This window comes from Canis lupus, chromosome 14 (assembly GCF_011100685.1).
Source record: "Canis lupus familiaris isolate Mischka breed German Shepherd chromosome 14, alternate assembly UU_Cfam_GSD_1.0, whole genome shotgun sequence".
NCBI lineage: Eukaryota > Metazoa > Chordata > Mammalia > Carnivora > Canidae > Canis > Canis lupus.
Genome location: NC_049235.1, coordinates 41605323 through 41630775, shown reverse-complemented (window position 1 = coordinate 41630775; position 25453 = coordinate 41605323). Strand labels below are relative to the sequence as shown.

Sequence of the window (25453 nt, the reverse complement as noted above, 5' to 3'; positions counted from 1 at the left end):
ACGCAGGCTAAGTCGCCTGTCCCCGCTGAGCTGACAGCTCAGTCTGTCAGACGCAGTGGCCTTCAGTCCCGCCCATCTCACTGTCCTGCCCCAGCCCTTCCTTGCGGCCATCATGGCTGCCATGCTTCTAATATTCCATGGTGAGAGCGGCACTTCCCTGCATACAACCCTTCATTGTCCTCTAGAGTAAAGTATGAGCCTTTTAATAAGGTTCTACCTGAGCATGTTCTTCCTTAACTCTCCCGTCTCATTCATTACCAATTCCTACAAGTGCTTTGGTAGGACACCATCGCTGTCTCCACCTCCATGGTAGACACTCCACCAGAAAGAATGAGTTAAGAAATCCTCTCATGGGGGCACCTGGGTGGCTCAATGGCTGAGCATCTGCCTTTGGCTCAGGTTGTGATCTCAGGGTCCTGGGATCGAGTCCCACATCAGGCTCCCCGCATGGAGCCTGCTTCTCCCTCTGCCTATGTCTCTGCCTCTCTCTCTGTGTCTCTCATGAATAAAATCAGGAAGGAAGGAAGGAAGGAAGGAAGAGGAAGAAGGAAGGAAGGAAGGAAGGAAGGAAGGACGGAAGCTAAGAATAGAATACGCAGAACGAAGACTAAGAAAATCAAGCAAACCCCAAACGAATACCATCCTCCTCCATCGACATCCACTCAAGCACTCCACCCTAACGCCCTCCATCCTCCCTACCGCCCAACCCTCCCCCTCCTCCTTCCTTCCGTTCCTTCCTTCCTTCCTTCTCTTCCTTCCTCCCTCCCTCCTCCCTCCCTCCCTCCCTCCCTCCCTCCCTCCCGTCCTCCCTCCCAAGAAAGAAAGAAAAATTAATTCTCTCATGGGTCCCCTAACCCCCTACCCTTACCCCTGTGAAAACCCTTAGAAAGCAGAACATCGAATCATCAGAATTAAAACTGCAGGTTCTGACTGCTGGTCTTCAATTCCAGTTCTGCCACTTACCAGCAAGGTGACTTTGTGCAATATTCTTAACCTCTTTGTAAATTAGGGGTAATAACAGCACAAGCGTGTACCTTACCAAGTTGTTGTAAAGTTTACATGTGGAGCAATCAGATAGGGTAAGCATACATGTTAACAAGTAAAACTTTTCCTTATTACCCTCTCTTACTCTTTTTGTTTGTTGGTTTCTGTCTATTCCAGCAAACCTTCATTATCTGTGTATAAATTTCATGATATTAGTGTGATTTCTTTACTTGGTAAAATGTTTAATCCTTCTCAAAATTCTTTGTCCTCAAAGCAATTCCATGAAATAGGCAGAACAAATTATTTTACAGAGAGGTCAAATGTCTTTATCTGTCACATGAATGTAGTGGGAACATTGTTTTTAGCAGGCAGTGGGGTTTTTTTGAGAGCAAGAGCAGGAGAAGACACAGTATCTGTGGGAGAAACTGTAGCTATAGAAAAATCATTATCTTCAAAGTGCTATTTGAGCCACTTAATCTGCTTCTCTGAGGCTCATTTTCCTTATCTATGAAATGGGGATAATGACACATACTTTATAAAACTGCAATGAGGTTTAAGCAAAATAACATATATAAAGTATCTGATCAGTGCCAGGAACCTACTGAACACCCAGTAAATATTAGGTAATGACACAAGACCCCACAAAGCCAAGGTCACTGAATTGGCCAAAAGAGGTGCCAAACCAAACCCAAATTGGACTATACATGTCCCACCATGACAGCCCACCCTCCTACCTGGCCATGTTTTCTGTAGAACACATCCGTCAGCTCATTCATAAATGTGTATCCTGCCTGCCCTCTGCTTTGCCTGGAAAGAGAAGGTGGGGAATGGAGAGACGGGAACATAGAAGAGGGGATTTAACACAACCCGTGATGATAAGATTTCAGGACCTAAAATCACCCAGGGGCCTTGCCTTTATGGGCAACCTAATGAGAAACACCAGTGCGGCATGACTCCGATCCAACAACGAGTCTCACTTCTTTAAGGGCCTTGGCAAGAGGGAAACAAAGTCCCCTTTCCCTAATTCTTATTTTCAGTACTTTCTCCCTCTTCCAAACCAGACAAAAGTATCATCAAGCTGCAAGCTCAAATTCTGACTGAGGAAGCAGGAAAATGGCATGCCTGGACAAGGGATGGGAGGGATGGGGTTTGCAGAGGTGGCTCAATGCCAGCTCTAGAGAGGGACTCCCTCTCTAGGAACGTGACCACAGCAAGGCACCCATGCTCATTTTTCCAGGATGCCAAAAAAAGACCAATTCCACTGGGGTGTTCACATGGAGCAGTCAGCAAGGGAGGGGAGGCTTGAATGAGCACAGCCCATCTTGGCAAGGAGGGTGACAGGGTGTGGGTGTCCTGTCATCAGATCTGCATGACATCGACCCAGCCCATTATTACCTCAGCAAGAATCGCATCACTCAGGGAGCATAAGGACCAGGCCCACCGGAGTCATCAAATCCCACAGCAAGGCAAGAGAGGCCTCTTGCCTCTCTCCTTCACGGTTCCTTTAGGCCTTTCTATGGGAATTGCTATTCCTGTGACCACTAGGTCTCAGGCACACCTAAGTATTTAACATATGTTAACTCACTGAATTCCCACAACATCCCTTCCAGGAATGCAACAGCATCCATATTTTACTGGTGACTGAGTTGAGCTCCGAGAGGTGAAGTCATTGTCCATGATCACACAGTTAGTCCTAGCAAAGTTGAGATTCAAACCCAGGTCACTCTGAGACCACAGCCCATGTGCTTTTCCCACCAGGCTACCCAGCCTCCAAAATAAACTCAGGATCCCTCTCCTAATGCTACCCTTTCCTGTCTGCCTCTGTTGGGGATTATACAATCTCAATAGGAGTAAAAGATTTTTTTTATAATGTTCCTATAAATTTAAATCCAGCTTTACATAATCTTTCATTGCTTTTTTTTTTTCTTTTCAAAACACCATCTATGCCACCCGCATTGCAATACTCACTTAATGAATACTACATAGTCAGGCATCTTGATAGATGCTAGAAGATATAAAACACATAAGAAATAGTCTCAGGCCTTCCCCCCAAGACCGAAAGCTAAGCCCGACCTGATACAAGGGTTAAGGTGCCATCTCTTGAACTAAGCATGGCTCATTTGTCTCGCTGTTAATGTGTCCTAATCCTACACCCCAGTTTAAATACCGGGGCTGCTACATGCCTAGAAACCAAGATTTCCAACTTTAGATTTCTTCTCAAGGTCCTGTCTCCCTGTTCTAATTGCCTGATTAGTAACACCACTTCCTCTTAAGGCCAGGGTCCCGCCATGATCTTCCACACCGCCTTCCCAGGCCTGGAGTCCTGTCCAATGGCACAAAATCTGATGGAACAGCTACCATCCACTCTGCAGTCTTAGTCTGCCTGTTTTTTGGGAACCCCTGCCCCTGCCTGTTGGGTTTCCACTGCAAATCTCTCATGAAGACAGTGATCACTTACTGCCATGGGTACCAAGATACCTGGGCTGGCCAGAGATTCTGTTCTGAGACAGAGGGCAAATCCAATTCTAAGCCCATGTACCACCAATCCCATCTTTGTAGGTGACTAGGTTGTACCTAGCTGAGTCCCAGGACAAGAAGAAATGGTCCCTTTGTTTCTCTGTCTGAAAGCCAGTCTCCTGCAAACAAGTTTTTCTGCACATATGTAAAAGATCCAAGCATATCCACATGAAATCCAGTCCCCTAACATAGGAATTTTTTTCATTCATTTTGTTTACTTTTTGTGTAGCACCTTCTCAAATTTAAAAACAAATTTTTTGGCATGAGACAGATATAAACTACTTTCAGGTCAACTACTCCCCAATTCCACAAAGGTGTAGTAACTGCCTCCCACATGTAGGACACAGAGGAGGGCCCTGTCCCAAGCATACTGTGCAATCCCCTATTCAGCGTATACAGATTTATACCCCTGAGATTAGTAGACCAGTCCAAAATCTAGCGATCATAAAATTTAGAAACCTTCACTCAGCAGCGATTGTTCTGACTGTAGCCAAACAAGAAGAGAGCGTGTTCCAGGCACAGTTCTGTAAAGAGAGGCTAAAAATAAAATAGGTGAGTTTTGACCATGTGGAAAAAGAGTAGATGCAACACCCATATTTTAAAAAGACCTGCTAACCCGCCTCTTTGCCAAAGGGACATGATCTTTAGAGTTTTTCCCCTTTTCCTAAGAACCCCCCAAAGACTTTGGAACTACACCATCATCTAGGGCTCTTTGCTGGGGAGAATTATTGTGTTACCAAAAGGGTCTTTAAAAGCAGCCTCTTGGCTCAGGGAGTAGTGCCCCCATTAGCAGGCAGTCCATCATGGTGAAGCTCCCTCGGCCAAGGACCATCGTCACATGGCTGTCAGTGACCAATCCATAACCATAAGTGAGAGCATTAAAACAGCACATGAGAGATTTGTTTTCTGAGAGCGGAGGAAACAAACTAGGAGACAATTCTCCAAAGACTGAACATTCACAACCAGCAAATGCCTGCTGGAAATTTATATGCTGTGGGTGTAAAAGCAGTGAAATTCAATAATCTCAAAGCCACAGATTTGTAACTTGCACTTATGTAAATATTTATGGATTCTTTGGGAAAAAAAATCAATCCTCTCAGCCTTTCGTTTTAGTACATGCTTCGGAGGGGACTCCCCCCCCCCCCCCCGCCAAAGCTGGGGATGTAAACTCTAGCTATTGCTGAAGAACATGAAGTCAGTAGACTGCCTCAGAACAATCTGAATCTCACTTAGGAGTTTACTTTACAGATTAGCTCTCCTCCCACTCTCCGCCCCAACACCATGAGAGTGCAGAGAAAATGTGGTGGTCCCCTCTGTGGCCTGACCTTGCTGAGACTGGGGAGGTTAAAAGTTGACCAAGTCAGTAACTCCCCTTACCTAGGTATCAGCCATCCCTCCATTGTTACTGAGAAATAAGATGCACACAGTTCTCCACTGGTATCTGACACAAGCCTGTATTCTCTTGGCCGGAGTTATTACAACAGCCTATTAACCATCTCCCTCCTGGCTGCTGACCTCCTTAATCCCTCCTTCACATTGCCCCAGGGTGATCTTCCTAGAACCCAGGCTTCACTGTGTTTGGCCCCATCCTCAATGTGAACCCGAAGCAGCAAAGCCCTAAAGCTAGTCTGAGCTCTTTAGCAGGATAGTCAAGGCACTCTGTTGTCTAGCCCCAACCTTTATCTCCTGCAAGCTCATAGCTGCATGAATCCTACATATCTGCAATCCTGAATCTCTTGCCACACACTTTGAGCATTTAATTTACAAATAAAATTTTTCTCATGCTTGTAAGTGGCACCTTTTCTCACTTCTACATTAATTACAAGCTTGTTCTACCTTCGAGGCTTGGTTCAAATGTCACCATAAGAAAACCTCTACTACTTGCACCCCATCTTGTCCACTTCCAAATCATAATGAAATGCTCCATCTGCCCGCCTGATTCCCCTACCAGATAGGAAGCACTTTCATCCTTGTCCATCTCTGTAGCTCCATGGAGTTTAGCCCAGAACACTCCAAATAATAGGCACTTGCAAATATGTCTGAAGATTGACATATGCCTACTAGCAAGTGAACAATTTTAATGTCTCGTAAACGATGACTTGAGGCAGGTTTACCTTCCACATGCTTCCTCTACCAAATACTATGTTTAAAGCTGCTGTTCATTATTTGATTAAAAGAACTAAAGGCAGGGGGAGGAGAACCTGGGTGGCTCAGCTGGTTGGGTGTCTGGCTCTTGGTTTCCACTCAGGTCACAATCTTGGGGTCCTGGGATCAAGCTCTACACTCAATGGAGGGTCTGCTTGAGGATTCTCTCCCTCTCCCTCTGCCACCACACACACACACACACACACACACTCTCTCTCTCTCTCTCTCTTTCTCTCTCTCAAATAAATAAATAAATTTTTTTTTAATGTGAAAAAATTAAAGAACTAAAGGTGGTAGAAATACTGGCTAAATTCATGTTAGTGGGGTGGTCAGGTTCCATGCACAACTACAAGCAAACCCTATTTGAGGACTGGTGAGGTGGTATGTATGCTGAAGCCACTATAAGGGCATCCTTTCAGTACCCATGAAGAAAGGGGTGTGGAAGTGGGGACCAATATGCTCAGTCCTCCATGGTCAACCCACCCTCTGTCCAAATACATTTCACTATAATAGGCCAGATCCTCCAAGTGATGAAGATACTGTTGGCATATCAGCTCTTTCAAACTATAAAGCCGCACAGGTATCAAACTATAAAGCAGCGTAGTTATATTGGCATCTCAGTCCTTTGAAAGGAATTTTATATGCTTAACAGCATACATCAGGGATAATATTCACTCCAGTGGGCCTGGGGGCCTTTAGACACAGACACTGACAAGTAAGTGTCATAGTAATAAAGAGAGAGCCGAGCCCCAGGTAGGCTGATTATGACGCATGACCGTCATGACCTAGCTGACCCATCTTATGAGGCTCAAGTGGAGGTGCAGTTGCCACAGATGTTGTGAGGCAGCAGTGGGAAGCAAGGCAGCCCACACAGACAAGGAGTAAGAAGGGCAGAGCAGCCATGAGAGAAGGCTGAGAAATGCTAATAACAACAGAGCAGCGGAGACTTGGGTGCTGGTGCCTGTAATCACAAGCACTTCAGGAGCCTACCTTCAGGCTGATCTCATGCCCCAGAGGCAAGGGTGGAGCCTCTTCAGCTACAACCCCAGGGGGAGAGTGTGTGGGACAGGAGCATGTTAGGAGAGAGGTGATCAGGAAGTTTCTCCAGGAAAAGGAACTGGGGGAGAGCTTCAGCCACTAGCCTAGACCATATCTTCTCCCAGCAAGAAGGTTTACAAAACCTCACTCACCCCAGCAAGGTGAAGAAGGCAGCATTTTCATTTACAGAGATTTTTCTTTTGTTTTACTCCAAATGTGCTAGAGCAAAGCTGCACCTCTAGCAGTTTCATGGGTGATCACATAGTAAATGGCACAGACACAGCTAGAGCAATGGCTCCTAGCAAGACAGACCCTACTCTGAGAGCATTTTGAAAATTGCTGGGTGCTTCATTTTGGGTTTTTACCAGGATTAGAGGAAAACTAGGGGCATTTCCTGGGTGGGGGCCAAGGATGCCAATTGCCCTGAAATAGACAAGACACTACTTTCCCGACACCCATACAACCAACTCTGAAATGGCATTCATGTAGAAAAAAGACACTTAAAACTATGTAAGAGGTGAACTCAATTTTATATGTATAAGCTAAATGTATTTTTGCATGACTTTAACATATGCTGCAATTTTTAGAAATGCAACCTGGAAATAGAAGATTGTATTTGTTTTCATTTGGAATTTTACCTTAAGTTGTTCGCCATCTGAGAACATCAGAGTTGCCAACACAAGGCAATCTGTCACATTCCCGTATTCATGGGGAAATCCTACATGAAGGTGCAAGGACTTGACCCTTCATTAAGTCTTTCAGAGTAGAAGCACCTACCATGTGTGTATCAAAATGCTGTGTTGCTTTCTCCATTTGCCCCAGCCCTCCATGATCCATTGTCTGCCTTTCTCCACTCTGTTTTCTGCATCAGGAAGCTGAACTCTATGGGACTGCATCCCCCAGGCTCCCTTGCCCTCTGGCTTCCAGCATTCCGTCAATGAGAAGCAGTGGCAAGAGATCAGAGGATGAGAGCAGAGAGTATACATTCCCCCTCCTCTCCCTCCTAACCCTAAGGTCCGAATGTTGCTTCCTCCCCATCTTCCGGCTCCAGCTCACAGGATTCCTGTAGATTTAGGCATAATAACAGATTCTAGCTGTCCCTAGTCTCTGGTCTCTCACTATCTTTGGCTGGTTCCCACAACCCTGCCCTCACTTTCATTCGAGTGTTTTCAGTTAAATTCTTTACTGTGCCATATCATTCCTGTTAGGATCCTGAATGCTGTAAATACATATTATTTTATTAAAATTACACTTATTTCTTTATTATATTATATTTATGTTTTTTTTGATTATGTGTCCAGGGTAGGGTTTTTTAAAAAACTAAAACTTAAAAAAATTTTTTTCAAGAGAGAGCAGGGCAGAGGTGGGGGGTAGGGAGAGGGGCAGAGCGAGAGCAAGAGACTCTTAAGCAGGCTCCATGGATCCCAACGTGGGGCTTGATCTATGACCCTGAGATCATGACCTGAGCCAAAACCAACCAGATGCTTAAACGACTAAGCCACTCAGGCACCCTAAGGCAGGTTATTTTTTTTTAATTTATAAGATTCATTGCAAGATTGTAACAATTCATTATAAAATATTTGTCCAAAGATGGATCATTTGGATCTGATGGAGCTAGAGATAAAGAAAACACGGAATGAGGAAACATGACTGAGCAGCAGCAGGCAAAGAGCTGAGACTATAGAGAAATGTTAACCTCTATAATAGAAATTGCCAGTCCAGGATGGGCTGGAGTGACTCAGAGGTAGACCAACAGATGATGCAAGAAAAGCGGAAGGTGGGGGCAGAAACCTATTTCCTTATGGGAGGAACTGGCAGCTAACACTAGAACATGTAGCAATGACATTTACATATAACTTGGAATTGCTGTAAATGTGTGTATTTACATATGTGTATGCCTCAAAATACATGATCTGTTTGGCAAACCCTATGGAGGTTAATCAAGAATGTCAGCTCAAGGATCCTCCCAAAACTCATCGGCTCTTTTTAAAGGCACCAGAATTGTATGTAAATTCAATCCTTATTTACATTCAAATTCCCAGGGCCCAGGATGGAAAGATCAGGTTAGTACCACTCTCTAGAGAGTGGTACTGGAATAGGGATGCTCCTGTAGGACTGTTGTACTTCTGTGGACACACAACCTGGGTTTCCTTTTCCACCCCCGTCATGGTATAACCACAGTACATGCATGCACACACACACACACACACACACAATGCAACCTCTGGGTGAATTCAGATCCCACTATTTTTAAGTGGCAGTCCCACAACCAACTTCACATAATACTAATTTTTCAGACACACACACACACACACACACACACACACACTTTGGCAAAAGAACAGAATGACATCCCAGGAAAGTAGCTGGAATCCCGGTCAACTGTAAAAGACCCAAACAGCCTAGGTCCTACATGTCTATGCCCAAACCATGAAAGGCTTACAGAAAGCCTAATATAGAGCACCTGGTTGGCACAGTGATTGGGCATCTGCCTTCAGCTCAGGGTATGATCCTGGGATCCTGGGATCCAGTTCTACATCAGGCTCCCTCTGCTGTGTCTCTGCCTCTCTCTGTGTCTCTCATGAGTAAATAAATAAAACCTTAAAAAAAAAAGAAAAGAAAAGAAAAGAAAGCCTAATATAGCTGGTATAACTGTAAGTCTGAGGAACATTAGATGCCAGCCACACTACAAACTAGCTACTTTCTAATAAATATATATTTAATAAATGCACAAATTAAGGGGAAGTTCCCTCAGGAGAGAGATTCCCAGACAAGGGCCCCCACAACTGTATTTTTTCCTCTATTCCTTTTGAGCACCACAAACCCATGCCATAGACCCCTATAAAGTTCTCCAGATCACAGCTAGTACTAGCACTAGTGAAGCATAACAGAAAAATCAATTACCCTTTTTGTCCAAATCACCTTGATTGGAGGCACAAAGAAAGAGCGTGCTTCTCCCTTATAGACCTGGCATTCCTTAGAGACCTACAATCGTGAGTATTCACCACATAGCAGGGGCTCCCCTACTCTCATGTTTATAATACCTTAGGGCTATGTGTCTACCTCATCAGCAATGACTCCAAATACCCCATCATATCAAACAGAAAATTACTGCTTCTAAAGGACTGATTAATTGCAGAGAATATATATTATAACCCATTCTCAACACTTTGCTAAGACTTGAGAAAAATTGAGAGAGCCAGTTTTCATCTTCTGCTCCCCATGTTTCTCTTCTCTCATCCAAGATCCACAGACAGAGCGAAGGGGGTGCAAAACTATGATGAGGTGGAGCATCTGGCTAAGCAGATTCAGCTCCCATGGCAATCCATTATCTGGGGAAAATTATGGTTTAACATCAACCATTTGAGTTGCTGCAAATACCCTTTTCTAATCTATGTTAGGCATTTTCTAACTACATATTTTCTTCAGCATGAGAAATTGTAAGTTTGGTAAATTATCTATTTCAATATTTCACATAATAAACAATTCGAGTATCAGAACAGCAGTTTGGAACAGCAGGCATCACACTTTTGAAAGAGGATAATTTTTTTAAATTTCCAGGCTCTTCCTTAAGTAGCTGTTTCTGGTGACGTATTATATAAAGCCCTCAGATACCCACTAATTGATTTAAAGCCCAGTTAGGCACATTACAAATACCCTTGGGCTTTTTATTATCTTGGTCCAACAGAAAGCATTATTATCAATCGCAACAGGATCCATCAAACAAACAGCATGTATTATACTGGCATCCTCCTTTGGGAAGAGAAGACCAAAAATAAATAAATAGACACACAAAATTAAGCTCATCAGCAATATCAACTGATTCTCCAAAATAAGAGCTTCTTTGATTATTGTGGGGCACACATGATTTCATTCCAGTGGTCCAAATGGTCCAAAAGTGGTCCAAAGTTACAATCTCATCACTGGCTGAGTTTACCTCATGGACTAGATCTTTAAATTCTGACAGTTCCAAAGTCTAAGAAAACTCAGCAGTGTTTGGCTCTATTTCACTGTGAAGTGTTAGAAGGAGAAAGAGGTAGGGGGGAAGAAAATAGAGGAAAGGCTGACAGGGACATTCTTAGGAGAAACTGACAGAGTTACTAACCTTGGCCAAACTGATGAAACATTAAAAAAAAGCCAATCATTACCTTGATGTTAGGAATATTCCTGTAAGACAGGCTCTTGAGTAATGACATGAAGTCCCCTCAAGAAGGAACCTAATACATAATGTGACCAGGCAATAAATAAAAACTGTAGTCATAATATATATATGCTAATCATTGGTTTTCAACTTTTAACATTAACCAAAAACACAGAAGATAGAGTGGTGGTTGCAAGACAGAATGAAAAGGTAAATCGCCCAAACAATGTGAAAGTAACTATGGCACTGACAAAACGTGGAAGGTGGAAGGGAGTAGGATAAGGAAGAGGTCCTCAGAGGATTCAGGGCTTCAACTTAAGAAACTGATTGACAGGTGCCTGGGTGACTCGGTTAAACATCCGACTTTTGATTTTGGCTCAGGTCATGATCTCAAAGTCATGGGATCAAGCACCGCGTCAGGATCTATGCTCAGTGCAGAGTCTGCTTCTCCCTCTGCTACCCCCTCCTAAATAAATAAATAAATAAATAAATAGATAAATAAATAAAATCTTTAACAACAACAACAAAAAAAGAGATTGAGGGAAAGTTGATGGGGCACAAAGTGAATATGCAAGTTACAATTTTTTTTTCTTCCAAGTTTTTATTTAAATCCCAGTTGGTTCACATACAGTATAATATTAGTTTCAGGTGTAGGAAGTAGTGACTCATCACGTACACACAACACCCAGTGCTCATCACAACACAAGTTATAATTTAAAGGCAGGGGCAACCAACAGAAGGAGCAAATATAATATTGGAACATTGAGAGAAGACAGGGAACAGAGAAGAATCAGGGCAACTGAGAGCTAAAGCCCCATTTTCAAAGTAGAGACTCAACAGATGTTATAAAAAGATAAAAAGAAACATAGATATAATTGTATAATTTAGAATCTAGTAGTCACTTCCAAAAATAAACAACAACAAAACCAGTTAGAAAAGATTATTTCTGGTGAGTGGCCAGAAATAAACATTTTTAACTTAAGTTCTTTTACTTTGCTTCCAGATGCACATATTATGAGGAAGAGGAGAAGGGGGGAAGAAGAAGAAATTCAGCCAAGATGGGAAGCAGGAAAATGCCATTTTAGAGAAGGTGAGAGGGGTTGGAAAATGGTTAAGAACTGATTAAGAAGCCAGAGTTTCATTTCTGCCTCAGCCAATGATAGGTGAGTGAGCAGAGAATAGCCAGAAAGAAGCCCAAAGAAGAGATCACAAGGCCTGTGTCCCAGCCACGTCTCTGCTCCTGGCAATGCGACCAGGAGCCTGTTTGGGTTTTTGTTTTTTTTTTTTTAAGATTTTATTTATTTATTCATGAGAGAGACAGAGACAGAGGCAGAGGGAGAAGCAGGCTCCATGCAGGAAGATCCCGGGACTCCAGGATCACGCCCTGGGCCGAAGGCAGATGCTTAACCACTGAGCCACCCAGGCGTCCCTAGGAGCATGTTATTTAACCCCTCTGGGCCTCAGTTCCCACATTTGTAAAATGAAAAGTTTCGACTAAATCATCTCTAATCCTGAAAACAGAACCAAGTAATTTTGAAAGTAATATTTCACTTGCTGTTTGGTGGGTTTTTTGTTTGTTATGTTTTCAGGATTTGAGCACGAATCCAGTGATGAACTGTCCTGGCTTATCAACTCCCCAATCCCCCTCTGCTCAATCAACCCTCCTGGAGATGAAAAGAATCAGGGCTCTCATGTTGTCAAAGTCACAAGTGGCAACCCGCCAAGCTATCCAAAGAATTTCCAAGGTGAAGGGCCCACTTCAATATCTGAAAAGTCCTCCAGAAGGATACACGAAGGAAGTGGCAAAACCCCACAGCTAAACCCACCAGCGCCATATCGCTAACAAAGGGTCCTGGGCCCCGATGGGAAGTGTAGGCTGGAGAATGAAGTGCCTGGGGGCCAGGGAGCTTGTCAGAGCCAAACGAACTCTGAGGTGTCCAACAATAAATTAAGCAGATCTGAAAAACAGTTGGAAGCAATAAAAATGAAACCACACATACACCTCCCCCCAAAGAAGTTCACTCACTGAAGTGGCTTCTTGCTGCTTCTTGTCTCTTTTTTTTTAGTAGATTCCAATCTTTATAAATAACTTCTCCAAGTCAAAGGAAGAAGCCAATGGGAAGAAGAGAAGGCCTGAGGTGTACCTGAGGTCGGCGAGGAATGTGAGCTAGTTGTGTAATCAGAAGCCACATTTTGGAAATGCCAGGGAAAATAAAAGACCCTGAGTCATCAACTTCTTTATCGCACTCTCCCCACTGTGACACTCTCATCCTGCAACCACACACAAACATACACCACCCGCTCCCCACCCCGGGCAGGTGCATGTGTGGGGTCCCTGTTCCTGGGACATGCTAAGTGAACATTCTTGGGCACTGCTTTCTCCCCACCACAAACACAGCGAAGGATCACCAAAGCTGGGCTAACTGAAACAAATGTCTACAGTAAGAGGATGAATGCCCTAAGGCACTGAGTCGGTTAGTCCACGTTTCTCCCTTTGTGGGTTTATAGCAATGAAAAGAACAAACACATAGATGACAGGAACATTCAGGGTTAAACTCCGTCTGGAAGAACATTATCTTCCTTTCTTAGGATCAGTCCCAATGGAACATGCCATCATAACTTGTCATATGTGAATGGGAAGACTTGTCAAAGAAGGGTTATAGAAAATGGAACTGGCATCTCTTGCGCATTTACTGTGTTCTGTATTAAAAAAAAAAAAACAGATATGTGCCAGGCACTGAGCTTCAATGTACAGAAATAGCCATTGCTGACATTCATGGAGTGCCTTCCAAGCCCTGGGCTACATGTGTTTTCTTACTTGATTCTCAGAAGAACTCTGTGAGGTAGGTAGTGTTGTGATCTCCACTTTCCAGGTAAAAGGTGAGTAGTTTCCCCAAGATCACAGAGCTAGCAAGGAACAGAATCAAGACCCAAGGCCAGCCAGTCTCTGGCCCATGTGGGAATAAGAAATGGCCTTGCCTTGGAGGTGCTCATGCTTCAGCATTGAAGCTACTTCAGCTCACACTACCTGGCACATAGAAGGCACTCCAGAAATGATTTTGCTTAACTCCAGTGTCACCCTTATGAAGTGAGCAAAACGACAGCTATTTTATAAAGAATTGGGTCCAGAGATGTCTCCCAGCTATTAAGAGGCAGAGCAAAAACCAAGACCCAAAACTGTCTGGTTCTCTCACGCTCTCTGATCTCAGAGAGAGGCGCGATGAAGACTTCACACCCGAGCATACAGGGAACATTTGGTTCATATTTTCACTGGTGTCATATTTTGGAAGCTGCCGGCAGCCACATCATCCTGCCAAGTCAGCCCCAAATGCTCCAGTGTGTGTACAGCTTCCTTGAGCTGGGGGGGGAGGGGAACCCAAAACAAACAGATCCACCAAAAACAACAACAAGGAAACTGTGGGCAGAACCATCCAAAGGAACATAGTGGGAGGGGAAGATTCTTGGTCTGTATGGAAGGTTCCTTTGAGGCCACATGTGTCTGGGCATCTTGCACTGTTCCATCAAGGAAAGGTGCCCAGGCTGCTCAAAGGGCTCCAATTGGGGGAAAGAAGTTGAACCAAGTAATTATGAAAGTAACGCTTCACGTGTTTTTGGTGGGTTTTTGTTTGGGTTTGTTTGTTGAGGTTGTTTTGCCACTGCCATGCAGAAGCCTCTGATTCTCTGGGCAAAGCAGCAACCCTTCCCTCACCCTGTGAGTATACTGGGAGAAGACTGGCTTCTGAAACCTACTGTGATTCTTAAATAAAACCCTTTCCCCAAAGATTCTTATGTTCTTCTTCTACTTGACTTTGCTGTTAATGTCCACAAAGTAGTTTCCTCTTTCTGCGGCCTAGTCTAGAATCAGATAGACAGAGCCTGTCTGAAGACAGAATTTTTTTGCAAGATAAATGGCTCTAGAATCATCTGCTGTAAAAGGGGCCTGGCTCCATCACAGAGAGTTTATGTATCACCTTTCTTTCTTAACATTCAAGATTCGGAAAAAATCTCTGGATAGGGATAACCTCATGGGGAAGAATCATGTCCCCACTCTGCTGTGGGTTTGGGGTGGCAGAGTTCTCGCTAAAATTCTTTCTCTCAAATTCTTCACTAATTAGATTTTCTCTGGCATCAAAGAGAGTTGAAATCAGCTCAGGAAACAGGGCCAATTGCTTCAGGGTTTGAGGAGTAGGCCAACAGGAGAGAGAATTTCTCACCATACTATGTTAATCCATGAACATGGTAGCAGAGCTAAATAAGCTGAAGTCAAGTTTTTTTCCTTCTTCTACTACTTCTTTTTTTAAGGTACAGCTTCTCCTCTGATAGAAAGATGTCAGTGGAAGAATGTTTCCTCTGAAGATACTTGGTTGAAAAGGGACAGTGGTTAACCAACTAAGGTTCACTCCGTTTCCTTACCACAGTTCAAAGCTTGCTACCAACCCTCTTCATTCCATGTCCCTCTCTATTATTTTCCCCGGAAAACTGACAAACTCGTTCCCTAAGGGGACCCTGCTGAGAGAGAAGACAATCCGCAGCCTGAGAGGCCTTTCTGTAGGGTGGAGAAGAGCTCTTTGTTTTGAAAAGATAATTTTAGTCATATTGTTGCCAAGACTTTTTCTTCTCCCCAGATTCCAACTTCATAACCACTGAATATTTCCTGATACATAGATTCAGGCACATGTCAAGAGGAATCTCACAAGCAACCATAGCCATTACGAAAACCTTCCACAAGTCATTTAATGATATTGTTATACAAACATAAAAGAATACTAATTGACTTGTAGAGGGGGCAACCAGGAAAAAGAACCTTCTGGAATTTGTACAGAAACCAAATTATTTCCAAGTTACGAAATTAAATTTTCCAGAATAAAATTATTCACATTGAATCTAACTTTCAATAATCCAGCACCATTGCCTTCTGTGTGCTGCTAAATATGATCTCAAGATGCCATTCGGACTTCTCTTGGGATCTACCAATACCACTCCCACATCGCAGGCAACCCTGCTGAGTTTGGGTATCTAGGGCTGGGTCAAAGCTGCAAAGGGACACCTTGATGGCCAGAGAAGTACTTGTCCCAAAGGGTCATTGTCATCTTAAATTCATTTCTGTTTTATATCATTGGTCATTAGGAGGAAGCAAGATGGACCATGGTTGAGAAGGTGAGGGCAGAAGAGGTGAAGAGTATAAGTTAATAGCTTGGAGCCTGGTTGACTTGACTTAGCTATGTGACCTTAACATATACACTTCCTCAATAAACATTTCTCGAGTGAATGAATGACTTAACGTCTCTAAGCTCAGATTCCTTGTCTGTAAAATAGAGATAATAACTGTTAGGAGAAAATTCTCCATGGATCTCTTGCTATTGCATATGTCTGAGAAGCAGAAACCTTCACTCCAGAATCTTTTCAAGCATGTTTATGTAGTGAACAGTCTCAGAAAACATACTTAGTGTGTCCCTCTGAGGCAGAAGGCAGGTTTGCTTACTGTCCAGTATATTAAAATAATCTCTCCCAAAGCGCCAAAGGTCAGGGAAGGCTGCTCACCACAACATTAAAAGAGACTGGGATTTCTAAACTTGGAGTGCCTCACCCATGACACAAACCCATGGCATGCTCAGCATCCATCTGGGCCAATCCACATCACCTTTGCAGGATATGGGGCCAGGGAAACTGATGTGAAGATGTAGCCACTGCTAGCTTCCCTGCCTTAGATAATCAACAACTTTCCTTCTGACCCAGAAAGCTCCTATCTTCTACCAGCCTCCAGGAAACCTGCAGCTAACTTATTAGTTTTCATGCAGAGTAAAATCCCAGATCTTCCTAGTTCTTGACTATAGCAATCTCTACCTCATAGAGTTGTGCATTTTAAATGAGATAGCAGATAAAAAGCTCTGCAGTGTCTGGTTCAAAGTAAATATTCAATTAATATTCAAACTAATATTCAACTGTATCACTATCCTATGCAACGAACGATCTTTTAATATATACATATATATATATACACACACATATATATTCAAATAGCATATCATCATACATGTACTCACTCTATTCAGTAAGAGAATACAATCAAAAACATGAATAAGTAGTCATAACAATATGAGGCGACTTGGTTATGACTCAAGATAAACTTTGATATTGGGTCCCAATAGTATAATGATTAATATGGCTTCTACCACATACTATACAACTTCATGGTCAAAACCCATAAAGAGCTGGATTCGTATTCTAGTTCTTCTCCCAAACTATAAGACCTTGGGTAAACTATGCAGAGGAGTTTTATCTTACAAAATGTAGAAATTAAAAGTATCTACCCTTCTCCAGGTACTATGAGTACTAAACAAGATAGCCTTGTAAAATGTTTAACATAGTGCCTGGCATATAACAAACATCCACCTATCATTTTATTCAAAGATCAATGACATCAAGAAAAGAGATGTGATTCTCTTTGCAGAGCTATCTGTATTTCCCAAAGTACTTCCATGTTAGCCTTTTACCCTCTCAGTTACTCTGGGAGGTAGGCAAGACAAATATGAGCCCAATTTTACAGATGGGAAAACTGAAGCTAAGGGAAGTTAAGTGTCTTTTTCAAGATCAAAGATCTAGCAAATAGCAGACATTTTATTTTTTAGAGTTTCTTTCCATGTGCACAGCCACTAGAGATTATCAAAAGGTAAAGATTTCTCTGTGCTTTTGAGTAATGGAGCTCACACATTACCAGGAGCTGGCAAATGCATTTGGCCCAGCTTAACAGCCTTATGGGCTTGAAGCTTTCAACCAAATGCAAACTTTTGGTGTGTTTGCATTTAGGTTTTGCCAAGACTAGATGGCTTTCTATTTTTAAAAAGGAAGGGAAAAGAACATTGGAAGGTATTTAAATCAAGCTCTAAAGTCTTCTTGGACACCAAATGACTCTTAGAAAACAACATTTTGATGAGTTAAGTATAAATGAATCAAAAACATATGGACTAAATTTCCCTTGAAATACACAAGGGTCTAAAAATTAAGGGGAAAAATGCATTGATAAAATACATTTGGGATTTTATTGAAACCAAAACATTTATAAAACCATTACACATCCAGATTCACCCAACCTTGATGTGTTCTCTTCTGAAGGCCATGGCCAGCCTCCTTGAACCTCCCCAATAGGCTGCCAAACATATCCTTTATGCCAAAAATAAATCACTGGACTCCAAGCCACCCCACAGCAAGGTTTGGATCCTGTCTTATGTGTAGTTGATGGAACACCTTCAGCCCAAATGGTGCTAACTCTAATTCTCAGTATTTTGAAGAATCAGCTTCAATCAAATGGCTTTGTGCATGCACCCCATCATATTGAGGGCCTAATAACCAATTTTTGCCTAAATGGTTTTATAAGTGGCTATTAAATTAAGCTTGCAACTTGCAATCCTAAAGCTAGCAAACCATCAGATTACTTTCCAGGCTTGTAAAATTAGCTAAAGATGAATTTAGAAGCCCAGGCAGGGGCTGGCATAGAACAGGACTATAATATGTCATGAAACTGTGGGCCCCACTGCAGCAGCTTCCTGCAAACTGGAATAATAAGCATGTGATATTAACTGAAGCCCTTAATTTAAGGAAACAAAATCAACCAACCAGTAATTAACAAATTATTCTTAAACAGACTTCACTTAAAAATTAAGTTCAACTACCATTTTTCTATAACTTGTCAGGAAAATGCTGACTGGTACTTAAAGTAAACACAACCTACGCAGATGGTGAGATCTCACAGAGCACCAAACCTATACTTAAATAAATCAGCATTGTCGGACTGGAGTACTACATGGATACTCAGCACAATTCATGGGCATCCCTGCAAGATTTGGAAATGATTTACTGTCACGTGAAGATGACAAGTGAGAGCTCTAAGTTTTCCTGTTGGAATGTTCTGCACCCCTGAGACAGGTAAAGTCTACCTACTGGAAGGAAACGTTTTTCAAGCTCTCCCAGAAATATGTCATGTCATAGAAGGAAAGATGATCTCAATCTGGGTACAGACAAGGCGCTTCTGTGTTTGTTCATTTGCTCATTCATTCACTCATTCAAGAAATATTTACTAAAGGAGGAGGAGGAGGAACAGGAGGAGGAGGAGGACGAGGAGGGAAGAAATATTTACTAAATATTTACCCAGTGGCAGGCATTTCATGAGGTCCTGGGCATATGAACCTGAATGATGCTCAAAATTACTCATAGATTATGCAGACACAGAAAGACAAAAATAATAATGCAAGTTGCTAAATGCTGTTACAAGGATGCTTTAAAGAAGCACTTTGGAAATTCTAAGAAAGGAAGAGTTAACACCACCTGAAGGATTCTGGAAAACCTTTGCCTGTGGAGGTGCCATTGTGAGGGAGAGGCAGTGTAGGGGGTCAAGAGTATAGGTTCTGAAGTGACAGATCATACAAGTTCAAATTCTGACTCCACTATTTATTGGTTATGTGATTCTGGGAAGTTTACTTAACCTCTCTGGTTCCTCCTGCAAAATGCAACTGATAATGGCAACCACCTCCATTGTAAAGATTAAACGAGTGTCTAGTACATAAGTGCTACTATCTTAGCCAGATATTATAGGAACTTACCCAACAGAGACTGTGCAGAGAGTATTCCAGTTAGCAGAAGAGCATATATAAAGAGTGGGATTCATGGAAAGTCCAGTAGTTGCAATTATAATGGAAAAGTTGGTATAGCAGGTTCATAATGTATATGTGGAAAGGGATCAGGTATAGATTAGGGTCATATTGTCAGAGACCTTGTACATCAAGCCAAGGAGGTTAGATTTTAGTCAAGGGGCAGTTGAGACCCAACAAAAAATTGATAGTTAGCTCTGGTTTTCCAGAGCATTCTGCCTGTAATGTAATGGGGCCTACACTAGAGGGTGGGGTAAGGTCCATGCCAGATGTGGAGACAAAGCACCACATAAAGGGTCTGGTTTTTGTTTTTGTTTTTATCACAAGTAGAACTGTCTGTGGTCAAGGATTACAAAGTAGACATTGCTACTTTTAGCTGCTTACCAAGGAAAATTGTGGGGCACACCCAAAGCACAACTATTCCCACATCCTTACACGGCTCTCCAAGTTTTGGGGGTATCTACGTTTGCCTCTTCCCCCATCCCCACAAAATGTTGGAACTGGATTTCAAAACTTACTGTTGGAAGTACATTTGTAACCAGTCGATTTTATTAGCTTTAATGGCATTCACAAATCACAGAATGTTAGAAGTCAAAGGGAATTTATGGCAATTGCTAAGTCCAGTTGTTCCCCACTTGGGGGTCTCTGGATTCCTAGGCAGTCTGTGAAAGTAATAACAGAGATCGGTTCTATTTTCAGTATTTCTAAAAGCTTACCATATATTTAAACATTTAGTCATTCACAAAAAAGCTTCCACATGCCAAGTAAAACGTCGACTTTCCTTATTTCTGCTAGAATTTTTTGATTCAAGATGGTAACATCAGTCACCTTATGTTTATCACAAGCTCTGATTGACAATTACAAGTGTCTTTAATTTAAAAAGAAAATGAGTTAAGTAATACGTATCTAGTGGGAAAAAAATCTTTCAAGAGAAAACAAAGAGGTCCTTGTGGTGTAAAGGTGGAAATCAGTGGTGTCAAGTCCAACCTCCAGCAGCATCCCCCAGAATCCACCCTACCGGCGATAACTTGCTGATAGAATCTATATCCTCATTCCTGTCCTACCTCCTGCCTGTTTTTAAAGTGTAAAACCAATTCTTTACTAGGAATGCCTATTGGAAGTGAAAAGACAACTCAGCATGTTTGGGATTATCTAAATATCCAAGGAAAGCCTGAACATCAGCTCTCAAGAAATGGATGAGTTAAGCAGTATCTACTCTAGGTGAAATTCTATTACATAACAGTCAATGTGTCTCTAGATAGTAAGGCCTTTAGCAAGGACTCTTGTACTTTGTCTCTTGCACACTCTACCCAGTAAACACTTAAGGCACTGCATAAATGATGCATCACTATGCATCCCAACCACAAATGGATCCTGAATAAAAGCCTTTTTGGATAACTGGAAAATATCATGCAGGGATGAACGCCAATGTTTGTAAATTCATCCCGAGCCTGAAAGTGATCAGATCCTAATCTTGCAGAGGTCTATTCTCTTTTCCGTTCCAGAACAGATTTAGGACCCTAATTCCAAAAACAATCATACAAAGAATACCGAACATGTAAATCCTCAAGTCATTGCACTTAAAAAGCACAGTGAAATGACATCGTTTACAGTGGACAGGCCTGTATCTGTAAATGCAACTATTAATAACATGACTGCTAATGACAACAGCAGTTACAATTCCATTTAGTTAGACTGTATTACCAACTACACCCTCAATTTCCTATTGTTAGGTGGAATGACCTATGCTTCCATTGTACTTTTTCAAATCAATGGTCACTAAAATTAGGATTTGGGGTGACAGATAAAACTAAAAAAAAATCTCATATTGACTGAAGGCAATGGACATAAGATCTAGGGAACCAAGAGATCCATGGGATTTTCTCCATACAGATAGCTTCATTGAAAAAGATGGCATGGTGATTTCTCTTGGAAAGTTTTTCAAAATATGTGCACAGTACAATAATTAGGAACACAAGGAAGAGAGGCACCTGAGACAAAAAGGCTGGCTTTGCCACTTAACAGCTACGTGATCTTGGGTAAAATCTTCAGCCTCCCTCAGTTTCCCCATTAGAATAAAGATAATAACACCTCATACATAAAACAATGTAAATAAAGTATTTAACATAGTGCCTGGCATTTAGTAAGCATTAATCAAATTAATTTATTAATCTATTTCCTCCACTTGAACAGGCAATAATATGAAATCTTTGGCCATGCCCCTTAACAGGTGCTCATCTATGTCATTCAGGTTGAGAGAATCCTTTCTGCAGATCACATAAGTGAGGCCTTATGAGTAAGATCTGAGATCTCTGATGGAAGCTGTCCTACTGACCCAGTGATATCAGGCCTAAGTGAAGACAAAGTCATGACTGGATTGCACCAATCTGAAGACCTTCTGATGCTTACTCTCCTTCTAAAACTGAGGCAAGGACAATTAGGAACAGTTCATTATTTTCTCTAACACACCTTTGAGTTACCTCAAGAGCCCAGTACACAATTTCATTTTGGGAATTTTGTGTAGTAGGATAGACACAACCCGCTCCCACAAACCCCATCATATTGGTTACACATTTTAATTTTTTTAAAGATTTTATTTATTTATTCATAAGAGACACAGAGAGAGAGGCAGAGACACAGGCAGAGAGAGAAGCAGACTCCATGCAGGGAGCCCGATGTGGGACTCAATCCCGGGACTCCAGGATCACACCCCGAGCTGAAGGCAGATACTCAACTGTTGAGCTACCCAGGTATTCCTTGGTTACAAGTTTTTAAATCTCATATACATTTGCTATGAAAGGCTGGGCTGGTCCCATTTATCAGAGGTGACCATTAGTTCAAGTAGGATTTAATAGAATCTCAGTCTTTCCTCTACTTTGGAACCTAATCCTAAAATTCACCATTTGATTACTTCCTAGAAGAGAACTGTGATGGAAACTACTTCGTTAAGAAAAATCATGGCATCTAAGTTCAGGCAAATAACTTGGCCATCAAGAGGCAGACTCTTTGTACTTGGCATATTTAAGATAGTGTAATTCAAGTCTGGAAGGAACTAAATGGTTTAAAATTGTGCTACCCCTCCAGAAATCCATCTTTTTCACATGCCCTTATTACTGCCAACCAAAGGAATAATATATAGGTAAGCAATAAACCAGCCACATCGTGTGCCCACTCCCTGAGGCAAACGTTGAGGGGAGAAAACACACCCCCTCTCCTGCTCTTTATCAAGCACACAAGGAGACTAGTCACGAGCCAACAGATCGTTTGTAGTGGTGCTGCGATCTCAGATATGTCTCAGAAACCTCAGAAAACACGGGTGACAAAAGGCCATACGTACAAATGCACACAATGCACCCAGACTACACAGTAAGACCTCTGCAGCTCACACAGCAAGGGCAAGAAGCATTGATTTTCACTGGAGAGGACATATCAGGTTACAGCAATGCACACATTTAATTTTTATGAACCTGAAAGCTCACAGAAACAACAACAAAAAGACCCCACTTTGTCACACATTAATATAGCTGGTTAAGGGCAACTTTAAGATAAAACAAAGAGAAAAGCTTATTTGTATTATCAAAAGGCCTTTGAAAATAAACTGTACTGCCATAAGCCACTCTGACACATTCTGTGACACTTCCAGTCTCCAGGATAGGGAGGTGCTGGACCCAGGTCACATCCTCAAATCCTCCTTTTTATATAAAGACAGAGAGATGGTCTTACTCACCCCTTTCTGGTTTCTCTAAAAAATGCTTTTCATTTTCTAGGTAAATCCAAGAGTCACCAATCCTCCAGCTCCCAGACCCACCCCAAGAAGAGCAAGTGAGCAAGGCAGAAATGTGGTTTCATAGCAGAGCATCTTCTTCCAGCCAAACGTAATTTACAGTGGAGTGTTTGGTTCATCTGTCACATGAGAATTATACAACCTCACCACTTACCCTGAAAATAAATATGTGCTCCTCATTCAGGTAAATGAGATCGTTTCAGAAGTAAATTGACTCCACTACTAAAACTTGCCTTTTCTAAAGAAAATAAATATTTGAAACTTTTCTCCTGATGAAGGTGATGCAGCTAACATTAAATTGAACAGGCTGGTTATATGGCCCTCATTCATATTAAGGCCAGCCCAGGAGAAGTTAGATGCCACAGGAGCTGGAAATAGCTGACAATAACTCCTTCTAAATCAATTCTTCATTCTTATCAGCATGCAAAATCTCTCTGGCAAAAAAAATGGAGGGGAAAAGATCAAAATGCACATCTCCACTGACAGTTGTACATCTGGAAATAAGACAATCTTACAAAATGACACTGAATTTTTACCAGCCCACATGAAGCTTTTAACTATCCACTCCCTCCTACAGAGGACTAGTCCTCTGAGTTTCATGATAGCCCTGTAAATTTAAGAAAATAGAATTTTTCCCATTTATTGGTTGGGAAACTGAGGCAGCAGGCAGTCACCCAAGTAACCAGAAACTCACAGTTGGTTATAAGTTGAGCCAGGGTAGAAAAGCCAGGTGGTCCAGCGCTCATTGAATCTCTCTGTTTTTAGAGGAATTACAACACATGGTTTCTACTCTTAAGGTGCTTATGGCCTAATTACAAAAATAAGATGCTCACATGCTAAATTAAACGATGCCATTGTGAAAAATTACCAATGCTCACTGTACATCCCTTGCACTATTTTCAGCTCAGAGCCACATTAATTTTATAAATTTATAAACTGACAAAAAGATTCCTAATAAGTTAACACACAGCTGCAAACTTAAAATTGCACAATGAAAGCCAGGGCCACTGTTCAGAACACATCATTTGTTAAATTATTTGTGCCCATGTGAACTTCCTGCTGAATATCTAGGTAAACTGCAATGCCTAGTCTTAGGTAAAATCATTTACCAGCGACCAGATTATATGGCTCACACTGAAGGAAAAAAGAAGTTCATGTGGTTTTAAAACCAACAGTCAAATATTTCACTTTTTTACTACTGAGTTACAATGATCTACGGAGACCTAAAATTTTATAATTTCTCTGGCATTCCTTTTCTTGGAACTCCAAACTTCCTAAGTATTTTCGGCAAACTTTCAAATTCCTATATTTTAAGGAATTCTCTTAGCATGGGCTAAAATAAGCACCAAGAAGCTGTGAAAATGATAGGCAACAAAGTGTCCACAAATCACTGGATCGTCATCAGTGTCGAATTTAGGCAGATGATTAAAATTCTATAAAAAGGAGTGAAGAATTAATGATCTAACACCTATAATAATTAGCAATTATATTTTCAGAGTCTCTAAGAGTAATTAATTAGAGCATACCTTTGAGGTATGATTACCTCCATTATAAAATGAGGCAGTAGAGATGGAGCCGAGATGAATGAGTTGCCTCTGGCCACAGGCAGGAAAAGAGAACGGACTGTCAGATACCTGGAATTCCTCAGCCCCACAGCCTCACTCACTAAGCCTGCTCACTCTGAGCTGGCATCGGGAAGTTCATTCTTCTCATGGCATCAACAAGAAGCTGTCTTTTTTCTCTGTCAACTATTCCTCTCCAGTAGAGCTATTGACCCCTTCAGTTCTCACATGAGATTCTTTTCAGACTGTGGTTTCCCTGGCAGGCTGCCACCTAAAAGTGTAGCTGAATAAAATGAGATAAGTAGAAGTCTGGATCTTTTAAAATTTTTATTACAGAAGACGAACAGGAGAGATGGGCAGAAAAATGGAAGGAAGATTGCTATTACTGAACCTGTAACAAGCAGAAGTGATCTGACTCTAAAAGTAATGTCTTTATATATTTGCAGACTCACATATAAACTACTACATCAGGAGTTAAGAACCACAAAAAAAAAAATGTTTTTTTAACCTTTTATACTAAAAGCGCACGCATGTATTTGTGCCTCTAAGTTTTAAGGATAAAGAGTGTATAGCCTTCCCGTATTAAAAAATATAAATTCCAATATCTGAAACATTAATACTCTAAAAGAAAAATGGC

At 41.8% G+C, this 25453-nt stretch overlaps 1 protein-coding gene and 1 long non-coding RNA gene across 7 annotated transcripts in view; one reads left to right on the top strand and one right to left on the bottom strand.

Moving 5' to 3' along the window:
* Positions 1-11915, top strand: part of LOC119866282 — a 29968-nt gene extending 18053 nt beyond the window's left edge. Inside the window, exon 3 of the long non-coding RNA XR_005369627.1 lies at positions 11829-11915. This is a non-coding gene — a long non-coding RNA (uncharacterized LOC119866282). The remainder of the gene's footprint in view (positions 1-11828) is intronic.
* The window catches only part of CREB5 (cAMP responsive element binding protein 5), a 494262-nt gene that overhangs the window by 356811 nt on the left and 111998 nt on the right, over positions 1-25453 (bottom strand). For 3 of the 6 annotated variants that reach the window (XM_038557198.1, XM_038557199.1, XM_038557203.1), the window contains exon 1: positions 1719-2327. The exons of the other annotated variants lie outside the window; for them this stretch is intronic. In XM_038557198.1, the coding sequence (XP_038413126.1) occupies positions 1719-1829 (111 nt within the window). In that variant the 5' untranslated portion in view covers positions 1830-2327. Of the gene's footprint in view, positions 1-1718; positions 2328-25453 lie in introns of those variants that run through there. 6 annotated transcript variants of the gene reach the window in all.